General features: G+C 35.0%; 1 protein-coding gene across 8 annotated transcripts in view; it reads left to right on the forward strand.

Moving 5' to 3' along the window:
- LOC117163436 (uncharacterized) overlaps positions 1 to 19,433 on the forward strand; it is a 129,465-nt gene extending 110,032 nt beyond the window's left edge. For 4 of the 8 annotated variants that reach the window (XM_033345692.2, XM_033345693.2, XM_033345700.2 and 1 more), the window contains 13 exons: positions 347 to 469; positions 696 to 1,028; positions 1,390 to 1,710; positions 1,839 to 2,004; positions 2,286 to 2,461; positions 2,652 to 2,981; positions 3,062 to 3,174; positions 3,242 to 3,368; positions 3,591 to 3,876; positions 4,966 to 5,289; positions 9,387 to 9,563; positions 10,844 to 10,920; positions 15,890 to 19,433. In XM_033345692.2, coding sequence (XP_033201583.2) covers positions 347 to 469; positions 696 to 1,028; positions 1,390 to 1,710; positions 1,839 to 2,004; positions 2,286 to 2,461; positions 2,652 to 2,981; positions 3,062 to 3,174; positions 3,242 to 3,368; positions 3,591 to 3,876; positions 4,966 to 5,289; positions 9,387 to 9,563; positions 10,844 to 10,920; positions 15,890 to 15,967 — 2,631 coding nt within the window. In that variant the 3' untranslated portion in view covers positions 15,968 to 19,433. The remainder of the gene's footprint in view (positions 1 to 346; positions 470 to 695; positions 1,029 to 1,389; positions 1,711 to 1,838; positions 2,005 to 2,285; positions 2,462 to 2,651; positions 2,982 to 3,061; positions 3,175 to 3,241; positions 3,369 to 3,590; positions 3,877 to 4,965; positions 5,290 to 9,386; positions 9,564 to 10,843; positions 10,921 to 15,889) is intronic. The other 4 variants (XM_033345695.2, XM_033345698.2, XM_033345697.2 and 1 more) reach the window with 4 other exon arrangements.
- Positions 19,434 to 20,158: the final 725 nt, after the last annotated feature.

Consider the following 20,158-nt stretch of genomic DNA (forward strand, 5'->3'; position numbering starts at 1 on the left):
TCGGACTGGTGCCAATCGGACTGCTTCCAACTGCTTCGCATTATCTTCTTTTTCTTCTTTCTCTTTTTTGTTTTTAAATTCCTTATCGTTTCCCTAGCTTTTGTAGTGGACGTGATCAACCAATATATCTATTTTCTTTTATAAGTAGCAATTCACTTCTCGCTGATTGAGTCGTTAATATATTAAATAATATATTGTCGATGGACGCTGTATTATATCTGTAATTTTATCAAAATGTTATAGTATATAGGGTGGCAGCTATTGGTTGATCGCAATATTCTATTATATAGTAATTGTACTTTGTTTTGTATAACTATTTTATTTCGTGTAATCTCTTCTTTTGAAGCTATTAAACGAAAAGAACGACGATGAAGATGAAGAGGCTCGCATTGGCTTAAAGAAGAGGAACGAACTTTTGCAACAGCTTCTGAAAGACCAAGATGACGAGAGAAAAGTACAAGAACAACAGGTAGGTAGCGATAAGCTTAGCCTCCATATAGTTTGATACTATATGGATATGTATGTACAAAATTATTCCAATTTAAAATTATTCGTTTGCATTCTATACGATATAATGGTGTTTTAATTCATCGGTTCTTTTCTATAGAGTCTTTTTACATAAAAAATGTTAAAGTTTAAGATTGAAAAATTGATAATGTTGTGTCAGTTTGATTAATAAAAAGTAATTCGAATAGTGTAAATCACAAACTCGGGAAGAGGATTCTCTGTTGCGAAGTCTTGGATTTCGGAACACGACACCATCGCCGTCTCAATCAAGCGACAATGTCGGACACGGTGGTTCCACTCAAGTCGGTCAGAAGAGACCTGGCGAAGATGGTGACGTGAACATAGCCGCGAAACGGCCCATGGATGGATCGCATCAAGTGTCTTCTTCTGGCACGTCCACTAACGCGACCAGCAAGCTCTGGGAGAGGAACAAGATGTTGGCTTCGTTGTTGGCCAAGCAACCTCCTCAGCCAACCACTATCCCACCAATACCTGCATCTGTGATATCGGCTACCCCGCAGGTAATTAAATATTTTCTAATTTTATGAAGTGTTAGTTTTCTGATTATACTGATCGTGATAATTTTATTAGGTTCGAAAGAATGTATTTTTTATTATACATTATTATATAATTTACTTAGTAAAATAGTTGCCTATCTAGAAAATGATCCAAGTCTGATGTTAATTCGCCAATATTTTCAAATTTCACAAAATTTTTATAAGTAGTTCTATCGTGCATTTAATCTTTGCGAAGTGAACAAGACACTTATAATTTATTATTAATTAATTATTATTAATTTATTATAATTTATTAATTATTATTAATTTATTATAATTTATTATCATAAATGTAATTTATTGATATTGTCATCTCTTGTGTAAGGACAAGCTGCTTCGCATAGGGTTAAAATCCCAACAGCAACAGCAACAGTCGCAACAACCGCAATCCCAGCCACAACAACAGCAGCAGCAGCAGCAGCAGCAGCAACAACAGCAGCAACAACAACAGCAGCAGCAGCAGCAACAACAACAGCAGCAACAGCAGCAGCAGCAGCAACCTTGGACAGGTGGCAGCTTGCAGTCGGTTGGTGGCAATAATACGATTACGACTACCGCTACTTCCGCACGTACTCCTCTCCAAAGCCAGTCGAGACAACTACCTCGCCAAACAACCAATACCTACCTCACTCATATGCTAAGTCAGGTAATATTCAGTTCCTTATATTATAAAATTATTCGATCGTTTATTATACTCTTTTGTTAAAATATTGGTTTTTGTCTAATTACAGAATAATTGAATAAATAATTACGAGACTTGTTACCTGTTTATAGCAACAAAGACCTCAAATTGGTCAAATAGATTCGGAATTTACGGGCAGCGGGGAGTATCGGCAAACGAGCACCGATCCCAGTGGTTGGGATAACCAGTCATCAGATCCTGATCTTTCCGATATCTTAGATCAAGTTATCGAGTTCGTGCCGGATGAAGCTATCACAGGTATACAATTAATTATTACTGCCGTTAAACGCATGAACTGTGTCTAATATATACTCGTCTTTCACTCCTTTATGTTTAATATATTTTAGATATATAACTGTATACCTTCGCTGTCACGGCATAATTATAAACCTTGTGATTTTGCTTTCTTTTAATGATGCTTCGTTCGAGAGATACTCGTTAGCAGTAAACTAATACACTCACAGGGGTTATTTGTGCCATTTGTTCGCGTGTGACAGCGAAAGTAATTATCATTATAGATAATAATTTTTATTTAATAGATTCGTCTGCGATAGCAAATCTCCTAGATGCAATCGAAGCACCGCAAAACAACGCGTTGAACGAGAAGATGGCGATTAACGCGATACAGAAGTCGTTGATGTTATGCGAGACTGCCGTAAATCCAACGTCTTCCACCATAACAATTCCTGGCACGCCTCCAGCTTACTCTACAGCAGTAAGTTGATATCCTTTTCGCGCGTATTTTTATAACGCGTCTGCGATAATCGTAATATACTAAATATATGTATATATTACTTTTAACATCGGCCGTCCTGGTAGCTCTATCGATATTACTTGTCGCGTGTACTCGTTACACGGTATTACATGGTCGTGATAATTAATATTTATGAACGATATAATTTTAGTTGGGTACCACCCCTGTAACGACGAGTCATAGTTACCAGCCACCACCGATATATCAACAACAGTCAAGGATGAGGTTTAATACGCAACCGGGCGTCAGGCAGACGACCGCTCAATTCACGCAACAGCAGCAATTACAAATGCAACAGCAACGGACGAAAATGATACAGCAACAACAACAGCAACAGTTGAAGCAGAGGTTGCTGCAGCAACAGCAGCAACAGCAGTTACTCATTCCTTCCAATGCTACAGCTACGGACCAAATTACTACCGGAATTCACAATATCGATAACCTTTTGAACAATACTGTTGCGCCAAATGTATCGTTACAGGTAATTACAGAGTTAGTCTTGAGTCATTACATAAAATCACAAACTTGTTACACGTAATTGATAAATTATATTGTTCTCAGCGGTCGAGTGTTCCAGATTCACAAGTGTCTCCAGGTTATGGGGGATCCGTCCAGATGCCTTCCGGTCATCGACTTGCTCATTCGTATTCTCATCCTTCAACGTTACCACAACAGTAAGTTAATAATTAGTAAAATTAATAATTATTCTGCAAGTATCTCACATTCTTCATTTGTTTCTAGCCCTATCGTAAACAGTAATTTTAACAGTGGTCAACAAGTGTCTGTGGCAGCGCGACTCTCGCCGCACTCTCCGGCTGGTATTTTGTCATTTTCCCACCCTCAGCCGTTGTCGCCACGGGTGACGCAAGTACGTTTCAAGAGTCATTTAATTAGACAAGGCGTCCTAAATGCCTGTTGCGTAGTTTCATTTGTATTTTTAAGTTTTGTTTTTATTTTATCGAGAGGAGCGCGTGCGCGTCGTTTCTTAGAATAATTTCCATTGTTTACTTCGCGCCCCGTTTATATAATTTACGTCCTTGTTTACGTACGACACGAATATTTAATTTTTCTTTTACGTTTTGTGATTAAGGGCAACTATGGTAATACCCCGAGATTATTCACCGTTAACCAGGTGAGATCGCAGCAACAACCTACCGCGCAGCAGCAGTTGCAGCAACAGCAGAGATCAATGCCGTCGCCAGGGACTCCAGCATCTGCTCGGCAGTCTCCGTTTCCTGCGGAAACCTTTCCCCCACCTACGTCCCCCACAGCCAGCCAATTTCCACCTGGCCCTAATCCTGGTGCTCCAAATCCTTCGACCCAATATCGGTTGCAACGGACCACTTCTACACCTTCAGCTACGACTCAGTTGCCAGGTAGGTTGATATTCTGTTCGGAATTCTTCTTCATTGACGGTGTAATTATATATTACGAATATTTATAATGAGACTTTTTTTCATTTATTGCTACTGATCACGCAGTGGTGCATTTATTACGTTTAAATCGTGTATCTTCGATTCCATAGGTTGTGTGATATTTTTTTTTTATGTGATCGTAATACGTAAAATTATACTGTTAGTATTTACGAATTGTACATTTAAAGAAGAAAGTTTGTAGGTACTCTTTAATGCGTAATTGCGAATGTATATATTAACTTGAACCCGTATTCTGTGCAAGGCGTTGAAAGACTCTAAGACGGTGATCGCGTTGTGATTTCGTTCGTCGTGTCGGTATCGTCAAAGATATTCAATACTCTATATTAGTGTGATTAATCTTAAGTATTTATGCGAATAAATATATATAATACGAATACGAAACAGAAGGTGTGATCTAAATATATATATCTTGTCGACGCGTACATAGGTAAGTATAAAACCGATTCCAATATGTGTTTCTCTGTTGTATGTTCAGAAACGGAACAAGTACGTTTAGATTAGATAGATATGTGTATAGATAGTTATTAGACATTTTTTTACATCAGTATTTTTCAACTTGTTCTAATTTTAGAAAGAAATAATATACATTTGTTTTTTCGGTATCATTTTCCATTGATTTTACAATATATATTATATATTATACATCCAACATTCTCTTGGAACTAAAACGATATTACAAACAATTTTTTCTAGTATGTTTCCGATATAACCAATAATTTATGATTGTGAGACAAAATATCAAAAAAAATTTAATCGAGTTTAAACATAATTCTATGTTAATCCAAACAAAAGAGGAAATAGTGCATATAAAGTACAATAGTATAAAGTAACATGCATTTAATATCCGTATTGTTACATACGATTACATATTATAAAACGAAGAATACGAAGAACTTGACCAAAATTATATTATATTAGACGTATTCCAATCTCAAAGTGGAGCATGGAGGAAAGCTGGCTAGAAGCGCTATAAACGCTTTTGCTATGAGATTACAAGAAGCAAGGAGATAGACAAGCTTGATGTTGCAGGTGGGGTAGGTTCGCCCCGGCACTACGGCGGAGTGAGTAAGGAACAACCTCTTCTTTCACCTAGTCATCCACATTCGGGTTGCAACCCGGCAACACCGACTCACAATCAACACAACGTAACGAATACCCAACAACACTTCTCCAACCAACAACATTCTTCTATGATATACCACACGACCGCCAATACTATCAACACTGCTGACATGCAGAACAATCAGTTCTGTTACGATCGGACGTCTGTTCCACTCTATTCGTCAGGGCCTGGGGACACGCAGGATGCCAGGTCTTTGCCTCCCGGTAATCCTGTCAATCACCAATTGGGTGGTAAGTCATGTGACCACTTAATGTCATGTGACCATCACTTCGTCATCATCACACCCCCCCTTCCGTATACGCCCTTCTTTGTATCTAAAATACCTCGTGTCACGAGATCGGCTACAAAGGCATGAGACATATTGTGTTCTTTTTTTCTTTTTTTTTTTTTATTTCGTTGATACGTGGGAAAGCACATCATTCTCTATTCACCATCCACCCCATCGATGTATCTACCTAAGCAACTGTAAATACGACGATCATATAAGCTGCAGCGTTTTTTCATGCGTTCAATGTACCCCTTCACTTTTTAGACGCCCTGTATATTTCCTCTTTTACGTCTCATATGGGAAGTGGTGCTTGCTGTGTGGCTAATCAGATGCCGTGAAATATCTCGTGATTTGATTAGAATCAATCGGATCATTCCATCTCGAATTCAACGACTGTTTTGCTCTCATGCATTTCCATTTGCCTTTATTCATCAAGATCATCGAGACATCATTCTTGCTTGTTAGATTGCAATTGCAACGATAGAGATATGCCTGAACCACTGTCGTTTAATAGCATTCCTATGATTCTTGAGATTCGAAGGATTCTTTGCCTTTTTCAATTTTGTCTACTTCCTGGTGTCTTGCTCAGTTTCGAGCTTTCTCGATTGATCAGTGAAACAGACCATCGTCATAATTCTTTTTCATGTCTCTTTTCTGACGATCGTTCCTGTCGTGTATCTCATAAGAGATGCCAACGCAGAGTAGCGTATCCTATCGAAATAGCGTTAAATGTTGCATGGTGCTTTTGTTTATAGTTTGAGAGCCGACTATTTTCGTAATCATACCAATGGAATGTATTCTTCGTTTACATTGTAGTATGGATTTACGAATTAAAGAACACTCTGATCCTGTCCTTTTTCTGTTTCTTCAGTTTCATTCGAAGATACGCATACGTTACTTGAGAAGAAAATCGTGATTTGTAAATCACGAGCTTCACAAAAATTTAAATATACTTACGCGTTAACAGATTTAATAATCGAGCATTTTCTTCATAGTCCAAAAGATGACTAGAAAGAGAATATTTTTTAATCGTTCGACTTTGTAATAACAGAAAGACGCGAAGAGTTTATTTTCTACTTTCTCGCTACTTATACTGTGTTAGAAGAAAATTCTATTCAATTGAGTCCCGGTATTTGCGCTTGAAGATAAAAGATTAAATATTCATACGAGTGACGTATTCGAATTTTTTCAAGATAATGTGATAAGGGAAACAGCTACCATTATATAACTGTAAACTAACTTCAACGATACCATGTTCTCATTAGATGATCCTTTCATTCTGTGAATAACAATCCATATGTGATCCTAACGACGCAAAATAGTTAGACTTTTCCGTACCAAGAACTGTGTTAAATGTTTGTCTGTCGAAACACGTACATTTTGTAAAAACGTGACAAAATGCCTCGTGTCTCTGGGGTAAATCGATTCATCTGTATTTTACGAGAATCGTGATGTAACATAGTACATATTCATCCCCGTTTACGCGATACACCCCTTCTCACACTAATTTCAGCGATACAGACATAATGTTCGATTCTGCACTCTACCTCTTTTTAGCGATATAGAGACTACACTTTCCTGTGGTGATTGTAGACACTGATGTACTTATATGTAATGACATAGTAGATAAGTCAGTAGGAAAGACTACCCTTTGTATCATATCTTTTTAGGTACCTTTCGTATGGCTCGTATGCGTTAAAATCACCGTACTGTTTAAGGTGGACCGGAAACGGAAGCGGGCAAACCATGTACAAGTTACGGTATTCTGTATGTTACCTAAAAAATGATAATCATAGTGAAAAAGACAACTAATAAAAATATAGTGAAAATATAGTAAACGATAGAAGCGGTAGTTGTAATTTTATTTTACATAAAATTGATTTAATAATCAATTCTAATGAATTATGGTTTAATTTGATTAAAATAGAATACAATTTTTATGAGATAAATCTGTTAACCGGTGTTACGACTCCTGTCATCTCATATAGCATTTCGAATCGTATTGTTTTGTTCATTATTCCGAAACATATATATCTTTTATTATTTTTATAAAAATTTCATTTTTTCCCTTTAAGTACATAGAAGTCATTTGAACTTGGGAATGTTATTTGGCACGATTAAATGAAAATGATACTTTTAAAAAAAAGATCAGAAAAGAACGCTAAGCCAGGATTAAAAGAGCGATTGAAAATAGCTCTTTGAGTGCTGATTTGCCCATTTCCGGTTCAGAACGTATTTACACTATGTATTTAGTGACTACCTCCGGCACTTCCGGACCACGTAAAGTAGCGTCACTATCACTTGCACCACATATATGAATTTTGTGTTACAACTAATATATTATCATATTAATATATTAAACGTATTATTATCTTCCTATCGTAAGAGTGAATTTTTTGTATCAATGAAATTAGAAAAGAAAACAATGATAATATGTAAAAGCGAATTGCTTGCGAGTTTCCTTTGCTTTTTCTTTTTTTTTTTTTTTTATTAAAAATTTACTTTAGCGTTAAAAGTACTGTTTTCATGAATTTTCGACATTAGTTGAAATTCGAATGTAAAATTTCATTATCGTTTAGTCTATAAATTTTAATTAAGATTGTGAAAGTATTTCGCTGTGGAAGCATACATTCGAGTGAATTAATTTTGCATATATCGGTGTAATTTATACTGACTCGAGAAAATCATTATTCATAATTCTCAACTGTCTACATTTAATTTTGTATGCTTGTTATGTCATGCTGTTTCGTTTCTCTCCTGTTTATGTTCTTCATCGATCTTCGATCCATTCGTGATTTTTATTCGTGCGTATCAATTATTTTTATATGTTTGTAGCATTCGTTATATGTTGCGTTATTTTACAATTGGAGCATGATCAATGCGGACGATTCTTTCCTTTGCTTTGGTTCGATATAGTCCATTTTGTTTTCACTTCCGATCGATATTAACGAATTTTTCTATTCTATGATTTTAATTATTTCATAATTTTTTCATAATTTACGAATATACCTACATATTAACGCATTATTAATTTTTATTTGAATTTTTTTTATAGTCTTAGTAGTCTTATTGTTAGTCTTAAAAGTAATCTTTTAGGATTGTAATCACATGTATCAATTGTTAATAGTACTACCACAAAATGTTAATATCATCGATAAACTTAAGCTTGTTCGATATTTTTATCAAATTGCGCGCGAATGAAATGTACGAAAAACTAAAAGCACTTGGTCGCTTTAATCATTCTCCAATTTCCACTGAACTTTCATCCGTACGGTACAATAAAAAAAAAAAAAAAAAGTGTGAGTCCACGGTTTTCAGAACCGTACGTATATCTTAATAACGAGACTAAGAAGATATTACTAACAACGACGCATTCTCATGTACAGTACATCGAGCTTTTGTGATTAATCATTGTGTCACTAAACGCAGTGTTACTAAGCATCGTCGAGTATAATTTACGTTAAATGTTTTTCGAAGCTCTATTTTATACGTGTGATCTTGAAACAAAAACCAAAAAGAAAACAAAAAAAAGAAAGAAAAGAAAAGAAAAGAAAGAGGAGAAGAAGACAGAAAAAAAGGAAAACTCAAAGCTTTTTGTACGGCGCTCCTGTAGCGAACGAAGCTTCGTCTCCTAGCACTTTTATTTATTATTTTTTTTTCTCTTTTTACTATCTCTTCTTCCACCAACAACATCCTTATGCTTGAAATATCATGATAAATATCCAGGAAAGGATGGGCCAGGTATCGACATGTTTCGGAATAAGTCATTTATTCGAACTTATATCAACGGAATATTGTAAATACCGCATTTTGTAATAAAGCAATCATCCTGTACCTTTGACTAACTTTTACGTTATTGCTTGCACAATAATACACGATCTATGAGTAACTACCTAAGATGTAATTAAGATTATAATTATCGAGTTGTCAGTTTACACGAGAGAAAGGAAAAGAAAAAGAGAGAAGATAAGAGGGAATAAAAAGAAAACGAGGATCGTGGTTCGTGTTTAGCGTGTCCGTATTTAAAAATCTAACGAGTCCTGTTTTGTTTTGTCACAGGAAATGCTAGCAGCACTTCGGAGTTCGTAAGGCAAGAACTGAGAGCGATCGTTGGCGCACGAACGCAACAACAGCAACAACAAAGGATACCTAACAATATTCAGAACAACCTTTCTGGTCAAGTATCTCAGGATGATCTCGAAGCACTCGGTCTGACGTTTGAAATGTCTTCTGCAGGTACGTCTGTCGGAAGAAGAGATACGTTTTCTCTTTCGAAAGTCGTGTGTTAGTCAAGAGGCTTAGTCGAACAGCTTGTAACAAAAGGAACGGGAAAGAAATTAGTTCTCCACCTAATTTCTTTTTCTTTCGGAAATTTTTGTTTTTTTTTCGAAAACTGGGGGAATTATATTAATTGCTAATGATGTTCATTGGTTTCTCGATGTATTAACAAAATTGATAAAAAGTTGGATTTCGCGTTCCGCTACGGAGTATATTCATTGATCTTTGATCGTTATAATTATTTCTGTACGTTGTAAATAGCGCGTATAATGTGCTGGAAGCTGTGAAAAAGTATTACAGGGATCCTACATATATTCACATAAAGTTTCGCTTCATTTATATCACGTTTCATTCAATTACACTTTTTAACAACTTTCTTAATAGTCGTTCGTTTAATTTTTTCACGTATTCCCGATATTGTTGTAAAAATTGAATAACTCGTTCTCTGTATCATCTCTGTATTAATAGCTGCCATTAAATTAAAAAATATTAGGAAAACGTATAGATGTAACGTTAAAAATTGTAGGGGCGAAGAAATTACGATTCAGCAGTAAATGGTACCAATAGAACTGCTTTTTCGTCGAGAGTTTCGCGTTTAATTAACATTGTCTACCGTTCTCAGTTTCTTCTTAATTATATTTTCTATAAATCTAATGTTTTTGTTGCAAAACTTGAGAAAAGAATTTTCCCTGAAAATCCTGAACTGACGTTCATAAAATTTCACGGTGCGTAAATTCTTGCGTAAAATTCTATACGAAACAAAGAAATTGATCGCGTAATACTATCCGCGAGAATCTTTTCCGAAATCTATTCGCGAACGAGTCGAAAAGCATATTCAGAAACACGACGATTCAACGCCATACAAATTTCATCGGTTGTATCTATCATATCTCATCATCAGTATCACGATCGAGACGCGAATCTATCAATCGCTATCAGACAGTGGGTACCGGCTTTCACTTTCGATACAATTGTCCCTTTCGACTAAACAAAGAATCGATTCTTTTCTTTCGTAAACGATTCGAATCGGGGAAAAAATCGAACGATAGTTGTTTTATAGCTCGTGTCTGTCGTGTGCGTGAGGACGATATAGTTACGTGCCTATTACATATAAATATGTACAGGATCGAAAGATGTGTCCGACACACGAACACGAATACGTCCGCTTCTTGTAAGAAAACGCATTATTTCTAATGAAAGATTGCTGGTAACGCCTACTGTTACAATGTCCTAACTAGGTGAGGCTGTGGTTAGCGATGGCCCTGCCAAGAGCTGGGCCATTGGGAGTGCCGGAAGTGCCCCCTCATCCTCCAGGGTAAGACCCTTCCGACAATTACTTTTACGTATACATTTATATATTTATTATATACATACATATATACTTATTTATTTATCTCTCTCTTTATACATACAATTTTTTTTCATTTATTTCCCATTTGATTTTGTATGCTATGTCTTCCCTTCTTCGCTTGGCTTCAGAACTTATGTGCACGACATGTTTAACGAGTACTTTTTTTTTTTTATTTCTCTACGCACTGAGCGTAAAACTTGTAGGGGGTATTTTAGCGCTCTCTTTTTGCATGTGTCACTTTGAACGTTATTTACATTTATTTACATATTTCACTGTAGTAGTCGTAAATACGTTCGTAACGTTAGGATAACGTCTGCATATTTGTATAGATCGTTGACGCGCTCACCAGCTACGCAGTGTATAGCGAGATTTATCTTTTGCATCACGAAACAGTATTTTTCAAGGTAGTCTTCGCGTCTCTACTCCTTTTCTTCTTTTCTTTCTTTTCAAGTTGTTTTGACATTTTTACTTTCTACCAAGTTCCGACGAAACGAGAGCGGATATCTTATCTTTCGTTGAACAGACTCTTTGTTTTCCACTGTTTCGCGTGCATACACGGTTATATCGACTTTGTACGATTGATAGTTGCGTGGACGTACAAAGGGTACACCAAGCCAGCTTGTTCGTCTTGTCAGACGGTGATCATCCGCGTTTTTTTTAACTTCCTTTTTATAGTTTCGTTTAATTATTCTTTACTCCGTTGCCACTGTATCTAGAGATGCAGAGGTAATCGAGGCATACGTTAATTGGGTAATCAGAGGAAAATTGGTATTTCATATTTCTTTGTACATACATTTCTGTTCCGTCTATAATTTAGCCAGAGTTCAATATCTGTTTGTAATATTTCAATCGAACTCAAATGAAATTATATTACGTACTAGCGAACATTGAAAGTAGAAAAACATACGTCTGTCATTTGCCAAGAGTTCTTACAATTTTTAGCCATCTTATCGTAATCGATTATATCTAACGACATAGATGTACACGTAAGAAACAAGGTTAATTAATTTTTAGATAGGAAAATAATAAGAATAACGAGCGATTAGTTACGCTAGCGAGATATCGAAAATTAAAAAGTATCTGTGCAGAAGGATCAATAAATTGGAATATCGATGGTTATTAATCACGACGAGCCTGGTATATCGTTTTCCTGTGCACGTTCAAAAGACAGCAAAATATCGCTTTATCCACGTTATTCATTGGCGCATCTTGTTTCAAGTTTTACACTCAGTGACAATTTACGAGACTAGGAAATGCGACATTTACTTCTTTGCATAACTCTGTCAGTTTGACTAATATCGTCGTTAGTAAAACGAGAGAATTAGTTTTGAGAAACGACTGGAAATTTTCGAATCAAACGCGTTAACGTTTCTTACGATCAAACGTCGTATAATTTCTATGCATAGAACTAACGTTTATTCTCTTAAATCGTATTAATTGCAAGTAACCACGCAAATATTTCTCGTTGTTCGCGACTGACTAACGCAACGCAAAAATATGAAGATATCAAATTCAAATAATCGCGAAGATTCGTTTAATTTCCGACAGTGACTACTCGATAAAAGAATGAAATTTTTTGTAAATTATATTTCTCCCTTTCAAAATTTTAGGACTTTTTCAAATTTTCTTACGATCAAAGGAATATTCAATTACGAATATTTTACAACTGTTTGAAAAATAAATTCGTGTAGTACAAAAACGTGCTATTGTATATATTTAGAATAACAATAGAATGTTTGATCGTGGTCATCGTTTTCAAAAATTGGGAACCTGCAATACTTTCACTTGATATCTTTATCTCATTGTAGAGACACGACTTAGAGCATATACGGGAGAAGAAAAGAAAAGAAAAGGAAAGAAAAAAGAAAATTGTAAGCAAAAAGCAAATATTTTTTGAACGATCTTTTTTTCATTATTTACTTGACAAGTGACGTCTCTTTAACCATAATATCATTTTCTATCAATTTATTACGCAATTCTGTTGCTATATCTAGAAAAATATGGGTTGATTTTTAATAAAAAAAAAAAAAAAAATCGTTATATAGAGGAAGCTTTACGAAAATGCTTTCAATTAAAATATTTGTCCAAACGAAACGAAATGCAAAAAAGACGAGTAAAATAACATAAAGTAAAATAAATTGAAGTAACAAAAAATATTTGTCGCATTGTATTTATGTATATGCCTGATGTGACATTTTTTTTTTTTTTAAGGCTGCTGTATCTTAGTTCGTTAAGAAAGAAAAGCTGTAGTTGTTTGTTTGTTGATGTTTCAAGCATAAATACGATGGGTGCTGAGACACGTTGTTTCCTCTTCATTCTACAGGGTGATGGTGCCGTAAGCTTTAGCTCATTCGAAGTAATCAATATTAATCACACTGCCATTGTTGTATCGTGTAACGTACATTTAGTATTGTAATGCTTTTTCACAGTGAGCCAAATGGATATCTAAACGCGTAGCTCCTTATTACATACCTACTATTTTTCTCTCATATGCCGATTGCTCTCGTTGCATGAAGCAAAACTATTTTCGCGGTAAGTTTTACGCCGACGCCGACGAAATCGATGGAAACGCGGAAGGAAGCCTCCGAAGGCCAATCGCGAATATTAATTTCCTCGATGAAATTGTTAATTTTAATGCGAAATAGTTGCGGTTCGTCGAATTTTCCTTCGAAATTTCGTTCCAGTTAATGGCAAATCATTCTGATGGCGTAGCCGTAGATTAACGTGTTCAATACGACAGTAATATTAACGTAATTTTTGCGAAGTTACGCTCCTGTAAATTTCAATTTCAACTTTGTTCGATGAAATGCGAAAAGTTGCTGAAATGATCGAGGGGTTTTGAGGAAAAGTGGAATAAGTGCGCTTCTTCTACAGATAACATAAATAGTCGCTGGAGATATTTTCTTTTTTTTTTTTATGAATTTCCAAGTCCTTATAATTAGCCACGTGTAGCAAGATATCGTTATCTTTGGACGAGCGTAAATTTTTGTACATAAATTTACCTATACCTTCCACGAATTACGTTTTATCGCTTGCAACACTCTTCTTCCGAGCCTCTGAGTTGTTATTTTTTTCGTGAGTTTATAATTACGTAAAGTAATTACGTATAATTACGCATAATGTCGCAAAGTAAATTTTCAAGTAAATTTCGAGTAGAGGATAAAATGGAAAAAATTGTATAAATTCCTTCTCTTGATATAACTTGTTCAAATAATTGTTGTATTCGTGGTGATAGAATTTAAACTATTCGTGTAGATTGCTTCTTAGCATAAATGATCTACTGCGAGTTGAACGCGTTAATACTATTCGATGATTGACAATTAATTTAAACATCTCGGTCTTATTGTGCTCGCGATCAAACATTGATCAACTAATCGATCTATTCGTTTATGTGCGTTCCAGTTGAAAGATCGGGTCTGCAGAAGCGAGTTTAGTAATCTTTCGACATTTTGCGATACCCTTAACGTAGCTTCTTTAACGTTTCGCAAAATAACTGCTTCTTATAAATAGAAAAAGAAAAAGAAAAAACGCCGTTTCTCTCCTTATTCTTTACGAACATCGTTAATTCGCGCCCGGCCAAAGCGAATCTTTCTTCCTCTCCCTTGTTTATTTTTTATTTTATTTTACTTTTTTTTATTTACGTTATTAAACTAGCGGCCTTTGGTGTGCATTGGATCTTTGGATGTGTAGCGAACATATGTGGCTTCAGTACAGTTTTCTTTTGAGTTTTGACTTTGCGTTTGCCTCCGCAGGAGCGTTTTAGAATTCAGAGACGACGTCGATCGATTCCATGTCGAGAACTTGTCGAGATTCTTTTTTTTTTTATTCATTTGTTTTATGCTTTTTAGAAGAAGCGAAGAGCTGGTGTGAGTACTCAAAAAGCTCGAGATACAATACGATTTTTTATTTACTTTGATCAAAGTTAGAAACGTTTGATCCGAATTTGGAAATTTTCGGAAAACAGCGACAGCGTTAGAATCACTAACGATAGCATTAGTTCAATTTCCAAGGCAAAACAAGCGAATGTGTTTAAAATTTGTACTAAAAAAAAGAAAGAAAAAAACAAAAAAAATATGCTGACTTAGTGCGATATAGCGTTAAACAAATTTATTGATTTTATACGAGTCTTTGATTTTAGTTGGTATATAATCGCAAAAATTTTGAGTACTCGCAAACACTAAAACAGAAACGCATTAGTTTTGATACGTAGTGTCACGATCACGGGTTTTTATAAATATTCAGGATGTAGGTGCTTTTGGACAGATCACTTAATTTATTCTCCTTCTGTGTTATTATTACTTTGTTTTAGAATAATTTCATGCCAGTTAACTTACAGTAGTTTAATTATCAAATTTCGTATTACAGCTTTAAGGATTTTGAAAAATGTACACCGGTCTTTTACCGAGACAATTACACTTTTAGACGCTTGCTTTTCCTCATTTCATATTAGATTTGCTATTAGCAATTTCTTGCCTATATCCAAAAGGATTTACTTTTAAAATAATGTCTTTTTAACTTCAAAAGGTGTTCCATTATGCAACGCACATAATTTCATAAAAACAAATTTTCCCCAACGCAGAGTAAAATAACTATTTTATATCTTGTATCCTACCATAGCACACGTAAAAGCCTGCATTATGCAACCAGACTACATAACTCACATAATTCAATACGACGTCATTCTCATAATTTTCGTCACGTAGTACTCTGTCCAATTTTTTCTACATTCTGAATTGAACGACGGCAACCTTCTAAGAAAAAAAAAAAAAGAAAAAAGAAAAAAAAGAAAAAAAGAAAATAAATAAAGTAAATAAAATAAAATAAAAATAAAAAAAGGAAAAGAAAGGACTGGTTGCCGGTATATTGACCACCTTATTACAAAAGCCTGTAGAACGAAGCATATGAAACTAATCAAACGGAATTCATTTTGCAGACTTCTATGGAGGAAGTAGCTCGAGGTGATCCGAAGGTGAACCAGTCGTCCCTGTTACAGAAACTGTTGTCCGAGTGACTGCCGGCCAACGCTCTGCACAGTAAAGGGATCTATGTAATATACGTTTGAACGCGAAACCAGAGACAGGAAGAAGGAGAAAAGGGAAGCAAGGAATATGAGAACGAAAAACGAAAGGGAAACAAGAGAATGAGAGAAAAGAAATTGGATGGAAAACGATGATACATGCACGCATGTACACCATATACGTAATGGATACTAATTGTATTATATGTAAACGCTGCAACACACGAAGTCAGTATTCAGATACGTATCACCAAATACAATTTCGAAAGAAGAATTAAAGAAAAGAAATGTTAGACCGCTGCGCCGTGCTCTCCGTGACCTCTTTGCGTTTCGAACAGCTGGAACTCGCGGAACAAGATGTCAGGGAACGTCGACCGAGTGCATCGACGTTAAACTCGCTCGAACTCCAAGGACGAAAACGTTTCCGTTTTTCGTTTGGCTGTGTCGAGATCTTTTCCACGATTCTACTAGGTCGTCCTTGACCTCGTTGACGTTGAGACGGATGATCTTAGTTTTCGCGAGGAATAACCGGCAAGGTGGATTAGTGTCGATGAACGATCGAACGAACAGCAATTGGTGGATCGAAATTTGTGAATCGAAACGGAAGAAAAGGTGTGAGAACATGGATCTCGCGATTCCACGATGTTAGAGGATGAGAGAAGGTTTGGGCGCGGGGAGCACGTGGCACGATAGTGCGATGTTCTTATTTTATATATATACATGGATATATAAAAAAGAAAGAAAGAAAGAAAGAAAGAAAGCCTTTCTCGGGGCAACCCAGCTTCGGACGATATTTGAGTATATATAAATAGATAAATATAAATAAATAAATATAGATATATATATATACATATATATATATATATATATATATATATACATATGATTAAAAATATAATACCGACACGATGAACTGACGGCCGTGTAACTCTGTTCAGGGTTGCTACGCATTGCCGTCAGTATTGTATTTGGTATCACTGAAAGAAACTACGTAGGTACCTCAAAGGTATACTTTATTATACCACTGGCTGTTGAACATAGAACTATTTATAGGTTTAATTATTGTACACAAGAGTGATGAAGTAAGAGTATGATAAAGAAGGCGGTGAAGAAGCTGAAAAAAAAGAAAGCAAATAGAGCACTATTTCACGTATTCTCTTAATTTAACGATCCGTTTTGACTATTACATTTATGAATAATATATTTGTGATTGTAAGAATCCGCAACCAAAATGTGACAAAGAATACTTGTTGTTGTTAATATGATTATAACTATTATTATTATATAATAATTATTATTATTTTATTTTATTTTATTTTATTATTATTATTATTATTATTATTATTATTATTATTATTGACATCATGATTATTGCTATTACCAATATTCTTATTGCAATTACTATATTATTATAATATTAAGGATTATTATTATTATTATTATTATTTTATTATTGTAATAATAATTATTATTATATCAATATTGATATTATTGAACACTTGGAATATGCATATTTCTATTCAATAGTAAGAGTACCTTTATATATACATATATATATATATTGTATAAATGTATATGTATATATATGTATAGGGATTTATATATCGTGTTATATATACATATGATTCGTTCGTTTATTTATATATAATCGGTATATAAATTTACGTATATTTATATATGTATGTATACGTGTGGAGAGGATGAAGAAGATGAAATGAAAAAAATGGAGATCGATCCTTCTATTTTGCATAGCTCGGTAATTCTCTTTCGAGTCTTTAGAGATGCACACTAAATTACTTCTCGAACGACATCCGTTGTTGCATTGATCGTAATTGAGTAAACAAAAAAGAAAAAAAAAAGAAGAAAAGAAAAAATGTATCGAAGAGAAATTAAGAGAAACGAAAAAGAAACAAAGGAAAATGTGGAAAATACGTCTAATTCACGTTTATTGTATATATATATACACACGCCGCGCGACATAAAACAATCGGTGTGTATATATGTATATCATACATGCATATGAAAGAAATCTCACGCAAGTGTCTTATTTTTCCAGGATGTTCACCGATTATTAAACGAAAAGAAAGATTGAAAAACAGAGTTAAAAAAAAAAAAATGATAAGCGTAGAAAACAGCGGAAGAAGTAAGTTGGAAGAAATTGCCACGAGGTAGACACTCGCGAATTTTGGTGATAGCGTACTTCGTTTTTGACGGAAGTCGCTATTCATCGTCGTGACCAGAAGTCTGCGCCAGAATGCGTTAAAAGTTTGGTTTTTCTCTCACTTTTTTAATGCGAGGATAGTGTCCCTTAGCGTAGCTGTTTTAATGCGATATACATATATATATATATAACATGTATTTTTTTAATCCAAATTGTTCGTCGCCAAGATTTTTTATTATTCTCCCCGGCATTCGTTCTTTTGTTAATATATTCTGTTTTTTTAGGTTCGATTTTAAGGCACGTGTTCGTAGAAAAGGTGCAAAGATATGCGGGGAGGTTGTTGATCAAGTTTAACGTGATTGTCTGTTTGAGTGTCTCTTATGTTAGGCGTATAGATGAGGAATTCGTTTTTTTTCTCCTTTTTTTTATGGCACAATTTTATCGAGCGTTTGTAGTTTTTAATGATTTTATTAATAAAAGGGATGTTACCGTTCTGGAGGGTTACGTTTAGATCGTAAGAATCGATGATCGATGGGAAGAGCAAAATGTGGTAACCGAAGAAGATAAAAGGACGTACTATTTAAACGAATATGGAAGAAGAATATGACGCTGTACGTGTAAAAAGAAAAAGAGGTCTGTGTAGAAGAAAACAAAGAGAAACGATTTGGAAGGACGAAGATCGATATTTAACGAGTATAATTAATTGCTGTGATGACACTGGCCTGCTCATCTCTGTTGCACTTTCTTCCAATTATTCGGGCAGTTACAAAGAGTTGCGTAAAATAAAAAACAAAACGACAAAAAAAAAAAAATGAAGAAGAACACAAAGATATGAAAACCCTATAAAACACATTCGTGAGGTACTCTGAATATGTACACGTGCATACATAGACATGTATACTCGTTTCGTTAGTCGCGCGTCGCCGTTCACACAGCGGTTATTTTGTGTGTGTGTGTGTGTGTGTGGCGCACACGCGCGCCCACGTACATGTGTATGTATGCCCGCGCGTGTGTGTATGTGTGTGCTTACGCCTGCGTGCGCGACGAAGAATGAATGGTATTTCACGGTGTGCGTGCGGCTCTGCGTGTTTTTTCTCTTTGTGCGTGCGTGCGCTCGTAGGCATGCTTGTACGCGTGTGTGCGTAGTGAATTACGTCATATAGATAGATCATATGTGCTTTCTAATGATGAATAATTTTATAAATATAAATATAATATCGATCTCTCACGTGTACATTTATTTTGGAAATTCGCGCCTGGTCCGCGCGGGTTTGATCATTAAACTGTAATTAGTTTTCATGTGCTTTATTTTCCTTTGGATATCGCGTCTAGCGATATCTCTGATTATCCTTCTACAAAAAAAAAAAAAAAAAAAAACACCATCCATCTACTTTGGCACTTTGAATCTTTCGGATCCATTCGATGGCTAAAGGTTCAAGTTGCTCGTTCTCCGTTCAATTCGATCACTTTGATCGATTTTATGGCTCGAGTAAATACACCAATTTGAATAATTACTTAATACGTTTTATTACTTAAAATAACGATACATATAATATATAAATATAAAATTAGGGTAATCTTACTATTACGCGCAATAGCTTCCTTCGTTATATTTATTTTTTACGGTTTTCTATAATATGCATCAAGCATAAAATTGACATCACTCGATCATTATTATTCAATTCTCTCTATACCTACGTGACTTTTAAATAGCGATGCTGCGATAGTAGTTTTTACGCATGGCAAGTATCGCGCCGATTACCGCTTTTCATTTTAATTATTAATGTTTTGGCACAATTTAAGTAAACAGAAAAGAAAACGGAGAAGATAATATTTTCTTAACGTGGCAGTTAAAGACTGAAGATAGAAGTTTTTATCTTACGAAGTATCTATTTTATACTATTGATACACGTTAATAGGAAGATATGCCCTCTTTCGTGTACGCATCTTCGAATACCTGAGTTGACAGAAAAATTTTAATTACCCACCAATTGACGAAACCAACAAATGTGAGTTGCAATCGG

Source organism: Bombus vancouverensis, chromosome 10, assembly GCF_051014615.1.
Source record: "Bombus vancouverensis nearcticus chromosome 10, iyBomVanc1_principal, whole genome shotgun sequence".
In the NCBI taxonomy this organism is placed as follows: Eukaryota; Metazoa; Arthropoda; class Insecta; order Hymenoptera; family Apidae; genus Bombus; species Bombus vancouverensis.